Source organism: Dermacentor andersoni, chromosome 9 (assembly GCF_023375885.2).
Source record: "Dermacentor andersoni chromosome 9, qqDerAnde1_hic_scaffold, whole genome shotgun sequence".
Lineage (NCBI taxonomy): Eukaryota > Metazoa > Arthropoda > Arachnida > Ixodida > Ixodidae > Dermacentor > Dermacentor andersoni.
Genome location: NC_092822.1, coordinates 21,897,164 through 21,913,807, shown reverse-complemented (window position 1 = coordinate 21,913,807; position 16,644 = coordinate 21,897,164). Strand labels below are relative to the sequence as shown.

Here is a 16,644-nt window from a genome sequence, read left to right as displayed (position 1 = left end):
GACCCGTCTTTCTCCTCCTAACGACACGGCGTATGGGACTCGGGGGTGGCGTCCTTGGGATCGGATCCCAGACCAGAAAGGGGACCCGGGTCACGCCGGAGGCGGCGCCTAACGACCGTCGCGCTATAAACCCTAGCGCAGCCGGGACAAGGAAAAACGAGAGAAAAAGAAAACCCGGGAGGGGAACCATTTGCCGGTAATGGCGGATCCGGGATCATCGGGGGCGCAGCGCTCCGTGTGTGCTGCCCGCGTTACGCGCAAGGCACAGCGGCGGGGGCGAAGGCGGAAGCGCGCGCCGCCGATAAGGCAAGCGCGGCCGCTGGGGCGATCTGGGCCGGCCATCTGGGTCAGCCGCCCCGCCGACAGCAGCGAGCGGGAGCCTCTGGTCCGAGCGTGCAGCTGGGAACGCGCCAGGAATAAACTCCGAACCGACGGGGGGAGACTGTGTGCTGTGCAGCACTGCTCCTCCGTCGCCTGCTTCGGAAGCAGACCGTCGCGTCTGCAGCACGCGCCAGCTGCGAGAGACTCGCGCACGGGGAACGGCGCGCGGAAACCCCCCCGCCGAGCGCGAAATCTCAGCGGGACGTCCAACTGCGCGCCGCAGCAGCGCCGTGATCCATCAGAGCGCGGAGCGCCGGTCCGACGCCGAGTGGACCCGTCGCCGGAGCCCGTGGCTCGGTCCGCAGCTGCTGGTCCGAGAAAAAGAAAGAGCAGTTTGGAAAGAACAAAAAGAAAGCCTTTCACTCCCGCGTGGCGTCAGCGCGCGAGAGAAGCGGCGCGGCCGTTGCCTCTAGCAGCGCACGAGGCCGCACCGCGCACCGCACTGTCAAGCTGCCAGTCAACGGAACGCGGTCGGGGAGCCCGCCTCCCCCGCACGAACCGGGCGCGACGTAGCGCCGCGACTCCGGCGCGGCAGCAGCGGGCGCGCGGCGCAACGCCGCGGCCGAGCGAGCGCGCGCGTGCGCAGCGCGCCTCCTCTCCCATTGGCCGCGCGTCACGTGCGTTTGACGTACGGCGCCGCGCTCGCTCCCATTGGTCGCGCCGGGTGCGCGGGGGGCGGCTTGGCGCTGCGCCCGAAGCATGGCCGCGCGGTCGACGCCGCGCGCCAGCGGAGTGCCGGGATGCAACGGGAGCAGCACGATCCGCGCGAGCTGGAGCTCGCCGCGGCCGCGGCCGCCGCCGCCGCCGCCGGCGGTGAGTGGGCGTCGCGCTGGAGTCTCGAACCGCCGCAGTGTCCGCCGCCGCAGAGGGGTAACCCCGTGAACGTGGTCGGCGGGGTGGTTCATCCGCCGCCGCCCGAGAGTCCGACGCAACAGCAGGTGGCCGCGTTAGCGGCGGGCAAGAGGAGCTCGGAGCAGCGCATCCGCAGGCCCATGAACGCCTTCATGGTGTGGGCCAAAGGAGAGCGCAAGCGGCTCGCCGACGAGAACCCGGACCTACACAACGCCGACCTGAGCAAGATGCTCGGTGAGTAGTTACATAGCAGCCCGTCGCTCTCCTGATCGCGCTGGTGATCGGCGGGCCCCCTCCTGTCAGCTTCGGCCTCGGCCGCGTGCTTCTTCTTCTGGCCTGGCGCTCTGAGGAGATTACGCCCCTCTTGTGTCTGTGCGTGTGTGTGCGTGTGCGCGTGTGTGCCCGTGCGAAGGAGGAGGCCTTGGTCCGATCGCCGCCGGTCAGTATTACCTGCTGCTGCTGCTGCTGCGGAGTCGCGATAACGGAGCTCTCTCGCACCCCCCTCCGCCTATGTGCTGGGCTCGATCTATGGACTCCTGCGGGACAGACACCCGTAGCCAGCCGCGTTCCCGGTCGGTCCGCAGTGCACTCTGTATCAGTAGATAATAGAGCCACGTGACTGCCCTAATATGACTTTCTTCTCTGTGGTATTTTAATGTGAGAAGAAATGCGTGTGTCACATGTGATGCCCGCATGAGAGCCAGTTCGCCCTCGCTCGGCTCCATCGCCCATATATGACACCAAGCTTCGTGCCCTTCGCTTCTTCGTCTTTCCTTTATATGTGCATTTTCGTTTTGCTCCGAGTGAAATAGTTTCACAGATATTTCGCCCACGATTAAATATGCCAAGCTTCGGGACTGCAGACCCATGGAGACATGCGTTGCATGTCTGTGACGTAGAGACCGTCACGCTGCATTTGCGAAACCAAGCTTCACAATTCTGAGATCCGATCCGCGGTTTGCCTCTGCTCTTAAGCCGCAATATATTCATGTGGTGTGCACCCTTTCTCCCGTATTTCGCCAATTTCCTTGGGTTCACTTATATGCACAAGTCCTTCCTCGATATCCTCGACTTGCCGTAGCGCGAGGGCCACATCGCCCGCCGGAAATGTCCGGTTCCCACGCCCCTTTATCCGACCGTGGTTTGACCCCGTTGACACTGGAAGCCTTCCGCTGTTCCGTCCCTGCGTGCACCTTTTCTCTACGCTTATTTAAATGCAATTTGAAGGTTGGTCTCGGAAAGTCCACGATGCCATCCAGTGGTTAAACGACGTAACTTGGCTCCGCGGCCGTGAACAAACCTTTGGCTTTCAAGAACCGTTCCGAAGACACGCAACGCCTTAGCATGATCGATGAGGATGATATTGACGCGATTAAAACTGTCTTTCTAGGGGTTTTTAGCTTCAAGCGCGAACTCTTGGACATTCTCATATACAGAGCTGACTGATACCTCGCGCAGCTTCTTGTATTCTCTTTAAGTCATGTCCTCTATACGGAAAACGTCACGTAAGCATATCGTGTCATTGTGTCAAGCCTCGCAGGTGTTCATCTTCAGAAACCGATATGCTTCGGAAACCCAGAATCCATCTACATAGCCGATAAGTGTCAGGAATGTATATAGCCTATATGAGAACGTGTATTCGCCTCCCCTACTATTGCAGAAAGGCGATACAGAAGCCTTTGTGAAGGCGTGTCTTGGTTTTACATGTATACATCATCGGCAAAGGCTTTTCTTCATTTAGCCCATACGTACGGGTCTGTTTATATTTTAACAAGGAGTTGAACGCCTGCGATTTCAATTCATGCCTGAAACGCCTGACTTTTCTCCGAATAACCAAGCGTCAGCACGATAAATTACCTAAATCCACAATACTTATTCAACAGCGGCAAGCTTTATATACGTCGTTAGACAGCAACGGACGGCGCTTTATTTATAGCTTATTACGATCAAGCGATTTGGCTATGTTCAAGAAGTCAGAATGAAAGTGACATTATGGTGGCTGTTTACGCAGAGGGGTTTTTTTTTTTCTTCTCGAGGTCAGTATAGCCAACAAGAATCATCATTGTCATATGCGGTTCCTTGGAGAAGACACAGAAGGAGTCTGTACTTTCCCAAGTTCCGAAAAGCCACGTTTGGAAACGTAGCCTAATTTGCTATGGCTGAGAAAACCGCGTTCCCTTACTAAAGATAACAATATGAAGGGACATGCTGCATGGCACCGATAGAATTGACGTTCATAAGGTCGTTCGTTTCGGAATGCTGACCGGTGACAAGGCGCGACGATGAGTCGCGACTTGACTCTTCGGTGTTTTGAGGTTCCTCCATACGCTTCCAGATGTGTGTAAATCCATAGCATATTTCTATGGCAAAGCACGCGCACTGCGTGAAGCTGTGCGTGTACGCGTGCCTTGCACGTACACCATATATACTATACACATACATCAGATTCATCGCATCTGCTTACAGTTTCTCGTACGAAAGAGCGTTGACTGCAGGTCGCAAAGCGGTAGTCGGCCGAGCAAGTGGTCGCTCACTGTAATTCACCAATATCTTCTAAAAAAAATTTTTTTTTCAGGATACGCGTTCACACCCGCGTCCATGGCTAACGCTCACCGGTATACTCGCGGGTCCAATCATACACATGCCGACGGACACTGCGGCTTTCGGGCTCAACGCGTATAGATGCACACGCACGCTATATCGATAGGCCATCGACTCTATATGCTCGCAGTCATGTCCACTGCCCCGACCGTTAGCTCTACTCTACTCTATTCGACTTTGGCTCGTATACCCGCATTCGGGGCCGCGAAATGAGCACATCGGCGAGGGTGTTATTTCGTTTCGCTCATTTAGGCAGAGCACGAATTTCTTACCGTTCCACATTATAACATGCGAAGACAGCAGTACGCATATACGCAACGAGAAATCTCTCTATCGGGGAATACGAGACGAAAACGCGCGACGCCTGAATTAAAAAGAAATAAATAAAAAAAAGACATACACGCACACACACACACACACGAAATAGATTTATTACACGTGCGTGCCGACCGATGCTGGTGTGTCGTGACAAACTCGAACTGACGTTGCTCCGGTGGTCGTATATATATATATATATATATATAATATGAAAATGATGTAGCTGCCTCTTCGACGCATGATTGCATTAGCCGCGCACAGATGCGTATATGCCGTTCGACGCAACGCGAAGCAGATCGATTTCTCGCGGTATATATATATATATATATGCTCTCGTATCCAGTCTCTTTCCCCGCTTCTTCTTTTGAACTCGATGGCGCGTATTGAGGTGCGTTATGGTTCGACAGGGGTATACTTTTCTGTCGTCCTTTTTCTGTTGTTGCTGGATATATGCGAACGCTCTCCCATTCTTTAATCACGCCTTGTATACCGCAATCAGTGCTGCCAAAGAGTTACGCTCTATGCACAGTCGGTGTCAACAGCTACCGCGACCGCAGGAAGTGGGAAGACTGAATTTCCGTGCAGTTATGCAATTATGGGGTTTTACGTGCCAGAACCACTTTCTGATCATGAGGCACGCCGCATATAGTGGAGGACTCCGGAAATTTCGACCGCCTGGGGTTCTTTAACGTACACGCCAGATCTAAGTACACGGGTGTGTTTTCGCATTTCGCCCAATCGCTTGGAATCGGTAGTAAGGTCATCCGCGGGCTGAGCAGGAATAGCTGTGGCAGTTTCCGAGAGAGGAGGATAGGCTCCCAGAGAAAGAATGCAAGTCACCGAATGTCGCGCATGCCAGTCAAGCGCTCAGAGGCCTTGGCAGGCCTGTCATTTGCGTTTTGTTTTCCTCTACGCACAATACAGATTGTATTGGATTGTATCATCATCATCAGCCTGGTTACGCCCACTGCAGGGCAAAGGCCTCTCCCATACTTCTCCATGGATTGTATCATTGTATAATAAAAAAGAAAAGGTTACTCTGCGTTACTATACTTCTTAATAACATGCAACGGCCGACTTGTCTTTCCTCTCATTATTGAATCTTCGACGCGTTTGTTCGAGCGTTTATTTACGCCAGGCGTTTAGCATGCATACCTTTCCACATCACAGCCGCGGTCGGAGCCGTTGCCTGCAGGCAGCCGCCCTCGAAAGCCTTGCCTGCGTGTTTCGTCAGACTCTTAAATGTCAAAAGTATAGCGTCGCGAAGACGAACGGCGAGTTGCGAAAAAAAACGTTTCGGTATACGCTTCACGTGAAGTCGTTTCGACACTCGCTCGCAGGCGCGGTCGGAACACGGGGCTGCGTCTCTGAAGTGCCAACGCCTGCGCATAGAACGCGCACACTGGCCACGGTGTAATTTGGGGCAGCGTCGTTGTTCTGAAAGCGACGAGAGGTGTGATGGTCGTGCTTGCAACGTCAGTGTATACAGCGCGGCGTTTTCCGACTATGTAGATACGCCTGCAGTTAAAATATACAGTTGAATGATATTTATAGCGTCCCTTCTTTCTTTCTTTCTTTCTTTTCGCTTTAAATGAAACGTGATCAAGCTCACACAAAGCCCTCCCGTCACATATTTACTTGAAGGCGACGTGCACTTATGCTAATCTCTCTTTTGTTCTTCACCAACAACCTCTTTTTTCTTCTTTTCTTTTTTAAGCGAATAACTTCCTTTGGCTCCATCGCGCGCATTCGTGATTGGAGGTCGGACTTCTGCGCTGTAAAAATAAGTTACACCCTTAACGTGAATAAAGGTGTAAATAGCTTTATAACCCGCACACTTACACCATTTCTTTTTGGTTGTGAGGCTTCGAGTCGTATAGTCAGATATACACCCTTCACTTTTGAGGGTGTCAAATATCTTACGGTGTGTAGTGCTTTTCAACGTCGGCAAAGGCGTCGATGCAAAATGGCGTCGTGGGTTGCGTTGGTCGTGCTGGTTATAACGGCAATGTTCACTGCGGAGTTACGTTTACCGAAACAACAAACTACATATATACCTAAATATCCTCCCGTCAACGAATATATATATACGCCGTCAAGCCCATCGTTCCTTCAATAAAGCGAATAGCTTTTCTAGAAGCGCTCGGTAATTTGCTTACAATGAGAATCGTCGTCGATGGCTTCTGAACTTTTTTTTTTCCTTTCTTTGTACATTTCCTTTTCTATATAGAACCGTAAGATGTAGCGCCCGACTCCTGGTGACAGCTGTCAGCTATAGTCCCCTTTTCTCCTCTCAATGATCATATTTACGTATGCGGAATTTCGTAATAATAAATGTCATTCCTGACCCTTTGAACACGAGAAAAACATAATGGCAAGACTCACAGCGGTCTTAATAATTTACTGTAATAACTTGTTTCCACCAACTAGGGACCGAATTCACAAAGATTTTCGTTCGTAAGTGCTATTTTCCATGGGCTAGCCGCGGCTTCGCTAATGATTTATATGTCCCTGGCTTCAGGATTGGCTGAAATTTTTCTCTTACGAACAACTACTGGCGTAAGAGGTTTCTGCGAATGCGGACGACTGCCACGCGCGAACCCGGCCAGAAAAAAACGCGCACCGCGCTCTTGATTTCTTCTTTATTTCTTGCTTTTTTTTTTTTTTTTATGAGCAACTACGTTATCCTAGCTATAGTCTCACGGCCACACGACGACAGCAAATATTTGCTACGTGTCGTGAAGTCACGGTAATGTGACTTCACATTTCGGCATTTCGACATACCAACTTAACTACCGCACTAAAAAGGTTGACAAGTCACTTTAGCATATACGCTAAAGAGGGTGGAGGCGAAAGCCCACGCGGTCACGAGACATTAGTTAAATTGCTTTGACGTTCTCATTCGAATGCGTTGTTACTTCTTTTTTTTTATTGAAGTGAATGTTAGGAGAGGTTGGCGCCTTTATGGTGGCACCGGCTACTCCTTGTCACTTGGCAAACGAAACAAATTTGCGTACAAAGGAAGAATAGCGACACAAAGTATAACACTCAGTAGAACACCGGATCAATAAAAATATACAGTCCAGCAGTACATGAGTCGCAAAGTTCTGTGCACTAGTTCAGTCCACGTATGTATATATAAAGTCAGATGTTTTGAACAGCCAAAACACACAACACATGTAATACACTGCAAGTACAGAACAGAATTTTACATATTGCGTAAACGATGCGATCACCCCATAAACCAATTATGAACCACGAACAACGTTTATGTAACTCATTTAGCGTATTCGGATCATCTGATACTTAATATTTTCCCAAAATGTTGGTGTCCTCTAAAAACTTTTTCAGAGCAAGAAGTGCTCTCTTTTGAAGGCCCGCAGTTGGCCATGGGCCAAGTATCTTTTTAAGAGTGAATGGTCTTCTGTCTAATAAAAACGACGAAGATGTGCATCATCTTCTTCTCGTATGCACGAAATACGATACACAAAGAACGGTACTGCAAGCTAGTCTGTTACTTCTTATTGTTTTCTTTCTACGCCTTTTTTCTCTTGTTCTCTTTTGCGGTCGCCTGGACGTCGCCACTGCGTGATTAATGGCACGTTATGGAACGGTCGTGGCAAACCTATGAAGACCATTAAGACACACACGCAGATTCAATGAATGAATTTTTTTAACGCTTTAAACGACGAGGGTATAGCTACGTGAGCTTGTATATGTGGTGCCTTCGACTTTCTTGTGTCGCAGTCAGAACGAGAGGGACACGGAAGGGTAAATTTAGCAAACACATGCACAGCCCTAACTTTCAACGATAGATTCATTTACAGTTCTCGCAGGCGTACTTATACTCCTCAAAACGGCATGCGACGCGTGTGCATTGCTCGGTATATACGAAGATAACCGGGAAAACCACATGCAGGCACTTTCGTGGCGACGGCTACAAAAGGCAGCTACCTTAACATCACTGTACTTGCGACAACAGAACTTAGAGCTGTCTTCAGAGAAATGCTGCCTTGTTACTTTCACTCGGAAGGCAATGCAGCGTTATTCTGTAAGTGTTAACGGACAAGCAGTTGCAAATGCACGTAAACACCGCTTTTTAGGCGTAATTATCGACCGCGACTTATCATGGAGCCCGCACGTTTCGTACCTAAAGAAGAGGTTGCTGACAATAATACATCTCCTCAAATTTCTCGGCGGGAAGTCATGGGGCACATCGGTGCGATCAATGCTGCAGCTTTATAACGCATTGTTCCTCGGTTTCGTAAGATACAGCCTCCCTGTGCTTGGTAACACCTGCAAAACAAACCTGCGTGTACTCCAGGGACTACAAGCTCAAGCCCTAAGGACGTGTCTCGGTCTTCCGAGGTGTGCGTCTACAGCGGCAACGATTGTCATAGCTCGAGATCACCCACTATCAACGTACTTGGTAACCGACGCTCTCAGAGCGCATATTCGCCACGTTGCCCGACTACCTTCTCACCACCTTGCCGCTCTACCCGCAGAAAGGCCACACGCAACTATCAGTCGTATGATTGTTGCCAATCGCACCTCATTGCCATTGAACTTCATGCCTGCAGCAAGACCATCCTCACCTTTATGGTGCCTGCACAGACCTGAAGTACGCCTCACCATCCCAGGAATCACTAAAAAGGCTAACATGCCGTCGTTTGCCCTGAAGCAGGCCACATTAGAACTTTTACATGAGGTGCACAGTGGCCGCGTACACGTATACATCGATGGCTCAGTCACATCTGCAAGTTCAGCTGCTGCTGCAGTGATACCAACAAGATCCGTCGAAATACAGCTAAAAACGTCGCATGTATCATCAACGACAGCTGCTGAACTGGTAGCCTTGCGTGCGGCTCTTCATTTCATTCAGGAGGAACCACCCCATGCACGGTCAGTCTTCTGCGATTCCAAGGCAGCCCTACAGAGTGTACTCTCAGCACTGCGCCATGGATCACATGAACAGCTCGTCGCAGAGATCAGAGAAGTACACCATCGCATAGTTAACGAAGGACACGATATCATATATCAGTGGTTGCCTAGTCACTGTGGCATACACGGCAATGATCGAGCAGACGCAGCTGCCCGATCTGCCCATGACGGCGTCAGCTGCGTTGCCATTCCTCTTTCGAGAGCCGACGCAGCGAAAAAACTTGCCGTACTGGCAAACGACCTGACATTAGCTCAGTGGAATTCATCCGATTTCACAAGTGCACGACTTCATACCCTGGACCCTAATTTACTACTCCGTATTCCGCCCGAGCTTCCACGACGTGACTGTACCCTTCTAGTTCGTCTATGGCTTGGAGTAGCATATTCAAATGCGTACTCCTTTCTTATCGGAATGTCCAACAACCCACTTTGTGACTTCTGCGGGTGCAATGAAACAATCGCGCACCTTCTTTGTGAGTGCTCTCGTTTCAACCCGCAAAGAGCAGTCCTCTCAGCCACCCTAGACAAACTGGACAAGCGCCCACTTACAGAAAACAAGATCCTTGGATACTGGCCTACGCGAACATCAGCGCGATCGGCTATGAAGGCACTGCTGCGGTATTTAAAGGACACTGAACTTTCTGACAGATTGTGACTTCACTGTATGGCACAGGATTGTACGGTGCACTGCATAACACTAGGGACGCCTTTGCGGGCTACGTGACAGTGCCCACAGAAACAGTTTGTGTGTACGTGCGTGTGCGTGTAGTTTTTTTTTATTCTTTTTTTAATCCTTCTCTCTCTCACCTATCGCATCCCCTTGCCCCTCCCCCAGTACAGGGTAGCCAACCGGAGATAATCTCTGGTTAACCTCCCTGTCTTTCCCTTGCTTTTATCTCTCTCTCTCTCTGATTATTTAGACCGACGTCCGTTCAACGCTAACAGAGATATAATCGAGCTCTGTTACTTTAATTGATGGCTCACTGCCGGCGCATGCGCTTGAGCTTTAACGCCACAGCGTTAAGGAGCCCGTGTCGCACTATCTCCCTATATTGGGCTTGCGCCCAATATACGGAGCTTTGGATTAGTGCTTCCGCACAATCCATCACAGATATACAGCTATGGGAAGCCCATTACTAGTACATATACTCCCCAGGAACCAGCATGTCTACCACAAAAGCGAAAATGAGGTTAAAGAACCGTGAAACAAAATATTTACGATATAGACTGCTTGCGAAGGTTCACTTGCATGGTGTAATTAACACTCGGTGTAACTAAGACAGCTTCGCTGTTAGACCATCTTCACGGACTGGAAGGGGCGATGATATTTTAAAGGCACTACTAACGTGTGTGAACGAGAGTTTGAACGTGCCTCCTGCGGTCAGCAATGGCTAGAGAAAAAATTTTTTTTCTTCTCACGTAAGGTCTGCAGACAATAATTGTGCGTTTGTGTTGAGCCGGTTGTATACCATTCTTTAATTTTCCTTTTGTATTATTTTTTTTCGTGAGGAAACGCAACATATCTGGCTTTGCAATAAATTGATACTTAATTTAGTTAATTATTCGGCAATTACCAGGATTCATTAGCAATTACAGAGAGCGCCATTTTTCGCCTGCTGACTTTTTTTCAGTGATGTCTGGAATTAGATTGGCTGATTTATCCGGAGTCAGTGTTAATTTGCGACTGAAGGGACCCGTATAGTCAGTCAACTATGCAGACTCATGCGACGTAAAACCCCTTAAACTTCGTAAAGTAGCGGCACTCTCCTCCTCCGCCTTCACTCCTCCTCATTTATCCTCTCTTTCACGCTCCCTCGCCGACCCTGGCGCCGCCTACACTGCTCGAGCGTAGCAACGGCGCCAACATGCGCTCCTCGCCACTCCGTAGACGCTTCTCGAGCAAAAATGGCGCTGATGCACGGCGCAAGGGCCCACGTGATGCTATTAGGCCAATAGCGATGCGGCGTCGGCGTCGGCCAGAGCGCGCGAGGAAGAGGCGTCATTCTTCAAAGCGTGGCACTACGTTTAGCGGGTTTTAATGCGAGGGTGTCGGTGGCGCCCTCTGCTCGTAAGAATAACCACTACCGCACCGAGTGTAAGCCGTTATGGTTAGACGGTCGTGCGCCTAAGCGCGTACGCTAGAAAAAGATTAACCCTGCGCGCGTCAATTGGACAATGGCTTACCGTACGTCAGGGCGTGATGTGACGGAATTTGTAACGTTTGTTTACTTCGGGAGACAATGCTTTCGGGGGCAGATAGGGGCGTTCCAACAATGAATGGCGTATTGTTTTGACTCTGTATATATATATATATATATACGCGTGTACCTAATCGCACCTCCTCTCCCACGTCTGTTTGATAGTAAGGGCGAGGGTCCTTGGCATAAAACGAGTTACGTTTATTTCTGCTGTGAACTTATTCGCGACTTCGCAGCTTGGTGATCTTTGTAGTAACTTCATCCGAGCGTACGGCGTGGTGGTCCCTCTTGATTGTTCGTCCGCCTGCTGCGTGTAAACTTCGGTGAATCGAGAAGTAGGGGGAACCGAGGGGCTCAATTTTTTTGCCCGTCATGACCGCATGAAACTCGATAGACAGCGAATGCAAGTTAAGTATAAGGAAAATAAATTGTATGTGTATGTGTGTTTTTAAATTAAAACGTAGAAACAATGAGGAAAAGGAGAAATGAAAGTGGTCGCGAAAAGACAACTTGCCGCCGCGGTGGAAATAGAGCCCGCCTTTTACGCAGTATACGCGTACGTGCGGTGCTGTGCTGTTTGAATCCACCTCCCGTCCGTGCAACTTTCTCGGGTAAACGAGTGTATGTCCAGATCTACCCTCTGGGGCGTGTTAACCAGCGCCACTTGTGGTCTTTGCATGCGGCGGATGTGACGTTGCACCGAATGTGACGTTGCACCGGATGTGGCGAATTCGACGCGCTCACCCTCAGCGAGAGGTTATAGTATCATTTCACGTCGCTATACTCGTCTCGTGCATACAGTTTCCTACATTAATCACTAGAGGGAAATCCGGCGCTGCAATCGTTCGTCCACCATGGGAATGACGGTTAGTATACATGGATTTGTCTGTAACTTTTTTGCTTGTGGCTTCAGATGTTCTTGTGGATTCGTTTATCACACTTTATCTGCCTTCATTACCGTAAATTTCAAAGCAGTCTATACTTTTTTTAAATGCATAAGGCGATAAGACTCAGAACATCACTGCTAATCACAGCGGTTCCCCTTGTTCTTGCGCTCGTGGCGTAATGGCAGATCGGGCTTCTGTGCCAAAGGTTCAAATCCTGATGTCGAACAAATGCAATACTGTTTCCATGTACTGTCCGCCATTCCCAAGCTGCGGCTGAACAGCCCCGCTTGCAGCTCACGTAGACACTAGCGCCACAGTTCCCCCTGGTGTAATTGTATGAAACTCTACGGTCGCACGTTAGCGCCTCGATAGTTTGCGTCTCAGGTGTTGTTACTGTGCTAGCGTGTGCTTAGCCACTAGGAAATTGAGGCGTGGCATGCAGCGTCGACGACACTTGCCACCTCAAAATTTATTGTTGTTTTTTTTACGGGAAAACGCGTATACTGGGACGACATGTAATGGAAAATAACAGGTAGTCGGCAGCGGGAACTTCGCTTTAAATGCGACAGCGGTAAATTGTTCGAAACTTGATTTGTTCAGCTCATTCGAACTGGGAGTGTAGGAATCACGTGCGCGAGCGGCGGATGCACGTGCACTGTTGGCAGCCACTGAGCTATCGTGAAGCGTTATAAGGCTTTGCAATTTGTGCAGGCTAAGCTTTATTTTCTTTTTTTTGTACGCCACACAGACTCCGAATGTGATGTCGCCTGCGTACGCACTTTGGAGGCCAAAGTAATATATATATATATATATATATATATATATATGTATGCTGTAATAGACGAAGACGTGAGAGCCTAGGCTGCGAGAGTAAATTAGCCTAGAACGGGAGAAATCGCTGAAATCTGCTGGTTTTATTTATTGTTCGCCTTTTTTTTTATTAAGCGAAAGAAAAAAAGAAAACGGCAAGAAATGCTTGCATCAATTCATAAGCGCTTTCGAATTAAGACTCCAGGCTGCTGGCACGAATACCGAGCTGCGAGAGGTCAAATACCCGGTGCTTATCGACCCCAGTTCAACCCCGAACGTATAGCCTTTAAAATACCACTTTTTATGCTGTTCAGTGGCCCCTTCCAATAGCTGTATAGTCAAAATTTGAGAAATCCGCGTCTGCGTGTGTGTTCTCCTTCAAACGTAGCGGAACACATACAGAAAGTGACCGACGACAAGTGGCGAACAAGCCGGGTGTTTGATTACTTCGCATCCAACGCATTCCTGCATATATGTGACGTCGTGTGCGACGTACACAGGCATGTGCAGTCACGAAGCACCGTTATTCTTATCTATTTTTTTTTTTTTTGTTGTTGCTGACTCATTGCACACCAAGTATCGGAGCCTGCCAGAAAGCACGGCGTCTTCTTCCAGCGTTCCCAAAAGGACGTTGATTTGTTGCAGACATTTGATGACATACGGCAGGGACTTGCATGTGGCAAGAGGCGCACGGGCGGTCCGTTTGCCGACTTGCACCAGCCATGTTTATAAGTCCGCCATATGCACCTGCGACCCACAGTGATCACGATATCGATACGTTGTAGGCGTTGTAACCATGGCGGTGGTTATGCGTATCTATCACCATGCCTAAAGGTTGTATGACCACGAACATACCTCCCACTTTTTACAAAGCAATGAAGAATGAATGAATGAATCGTCTGTTATGGCACGCCAACCGAAATCGCTGCGCGCTTTTGACGCTCTCGAAGTGTAAGAAAGAAGGGTTAAAAAAAATGACGACGATGATGATTATTATTATTATTAAAGTGTGGTTGATGCTGGTTGAGCCGGTGATGAAGGTGATGAAGATTTAGGTGGTAATCAAGACGATGATGCTGATTAGGATCATGATGAAGAAAGTTATTAAGAAGAAGGAGCGGTAATACGTGAACTACTGTTAGATTCGGGAGATATTCAATTGCTCAAGGCTTCTTGAATCCAGCTATAGCTAATTTTTTCAGAATATCGACACCTCCTGTTCGCTTGGCACAAAAATTCCTTTCACTCCAGAAAATCTGGTGTAAGTTTTAGCGGAATACATTGTCGAACACCAGTACTAAGCGTTTATCGTCACAGGGCTGTCATGGCGTCCTCCCCTCTGTGCCCGATTTGTGGCGAAGATGAGACCGTAGATAATTCTTTTTTCTTATTGTGTCGCCGTTTTTCTTCTTTAAGGAAAAACATCTTAGAATCAACGGTCAGACAACTTGGTTTCATTAAACTTTTCCATTCTGAATATTCTTTCTCTTGGAGCCTCCTCTCTCGGCAACTACCACAGGGATGTTTGCTCAGCCGTGACGGAATTCATAGTTATTTCATGGCGATCCTCTTAAATTCTTCAAGCGCTATTTTTTATTCATTTCCTCCTGACAATAGTAACAATTTTAGTATCAACAGCATCTTCCTAATACCATCCGAATCGATGGTCAATCCCCCGCAGAAGGAAATCCAATCCGATTAGTCGGGAAGCCAGACGGCGACAGCGATACGCATACGTCGTACAGCAAGGCTGTCGAACCTGAGTGCCGTCTGGAACGGCGTTCTTTCTTTTTCTTTCTTTCTAGCTAGCGGCCTCCCATATTTACATTTAACGTTCGCCAAGCACGTGAATTTATCGACGCAGCTGGTGTAGCAAACAGACGTCTAAGTTTCTTCAAATATTTTTTTTTGTTTGCTTCGCCATCAAGAGAGCACGCGACTGCCTTCCAGACGTACTGGTCTATTTGTGTTATCGCGTGACTTACGGGATCGAAAACAATGTGTATCTGACGCGCACCGTCTGCGCAAGATACTCGAAGCCGATATGCTGATCTAAATTTGAGTTGAAATAAACGTCTATTTCCTTTCTTTCTCTGGCCCCGTAAAGGCGCGCCTTTATTGGACTCTCCCTGAAACTCTCGCCCTGAAACTCTCAAGAAAGCTACATGCATGATCGCGAATCACGTAGCCTGTATATTACTTTTTCAACAAACCACGAACGCGTATCAATATGTCGTGGCTCCAATGAGTCGCCTATAAGGGGACAACAATGGTTTGTTTCCAGCGGCAAACTCGGCTGCCAAGAACTTGCAACCAGAAATATTCCGGACTCACAACAGGCAGGGCAGCGCTGTTGTCTTCCTTCTCCTTCGTGTTGTCTATATAGGCGTTGGGTTTGTGACGATTGTTCTTTCTGGTCTCTCGACTCGGCTGCGCGCTATGAAAAACACGTGTGCATTCGGCGTAAACAGCCGGAGAACGAACGGAGAGTACGAGAAACGCGTCCTGCGGTTTCCGCCTGCCGGTGCAAGCTGGAGGAGCTCCGGGTTTTGCACAGCGTGTTCTTTTCTTTTCTTCTTTAACGGACTTCGGAATAGAGCAAATGATAAACCCGCTCACATGGACGCGCACTCTGCGGTTGCAGCTCTCCCTGCACATACTACACTTTCTTTCTTTCTTTCCGTCTTTCTTTATTTCTTCCTTTCTTTTTGCGAGGACGCGCTCTTGACACATGTTCGCTTCTTCTTCACTGCTCACTTCTGCTGCGCTGACTCGGCGAAAGCCGGTTCCTGCAGCTTCTCTGCACACAAAGTGCAACCGTGGTGCTCAGGACGAAGCAGTCTTCGTCCGCGTGATGGAGATTGATGAGCTTCGGTATCCAAAGTGGTTGGGAGGGCAACCGTCTCCACATCTCTCTCTCTCTCTCTCTCTCTCTCTCTCTCTTGTTTCTGCAGACCATTGCCGCTGACATTTTGAATTTTATTGGCTTCCAATCGCCTTCTCCTCATCGCACCCTCATTTTCTTCCCCTGGCTCCCTCTTCGTGTATTCGCTGTTTCGTTGCCCGATGAATATTCCGTTACCGCGTGCCGGCACCGTGAATGTGTGTCGTCGGCTTTTCTCAATTGCTTACGCGTGAAATTGAGAAAAGCGATAAACTTGCACATGCATTATTGCTTCGAGATATCACTCCTGTACAGCCGCGGAGCGCGCTTCATTGCGGAGGAAGATGTGGTTCATTCGTTCCGTTACATGCTTAAGACTACTTGTCGTGCGTCGGTTTCTCAAAAGAGTGGTATCATGTGCAGATTCAGCCGCAAACGCTCACATAAAATGTTTATGAAGCGTTCCTTTGAACGATTGCCTTGGGCCTCTGATATTATACGGACAATCATAATGAATGAATGAATGAATGAATGAATGAATGAATGAATGAATGAATGTTGAAGAACCACTTTCTTAATCGAAAATAGAAAAGAGCGAGAAGCAGTTTTGTAAGCGTTATGTAGCCGTAATTGACCCCTTCGCGCATTTACAGTGCCGTCCTACCTCTCGTTAAAATTTTATTCAACACCGCCGCTCACGGTGTTGTTTCAATCGCAATCATTGCCGTCTGCGTCTCGCGGTGCAAGCAAGCCTGGTTAAAGGGCACAATCA

The 16,644-nt window shown here is 49.0% G+C and overlaps 1 protein-coding gene across 1 annotated transcript in view; it reads left to right on the top strand.

Moving 5' to 3' along the window:
• The first annotated feature begins 849 nt into the window (after positions 1 to 849).
• The window catches only part of LOC126527245 (uncharacterized), a 51,234-nt gene continuing 35,439 nt past the window's right edge, over positions 850 to 16,644 (top strand). The window contains exon 1 of the mRNA XM_050174997.3: positions 850 to 1,467. Coding sequence (XP_050030954.1) covers positions 1,122 to 1,467 — 346 coding nt within the window. The 5' untranslated portion in view covers positions 850 to 1,121. The remainder of the gene's footprint in view (positions 1,468 to 16,644) is intronic.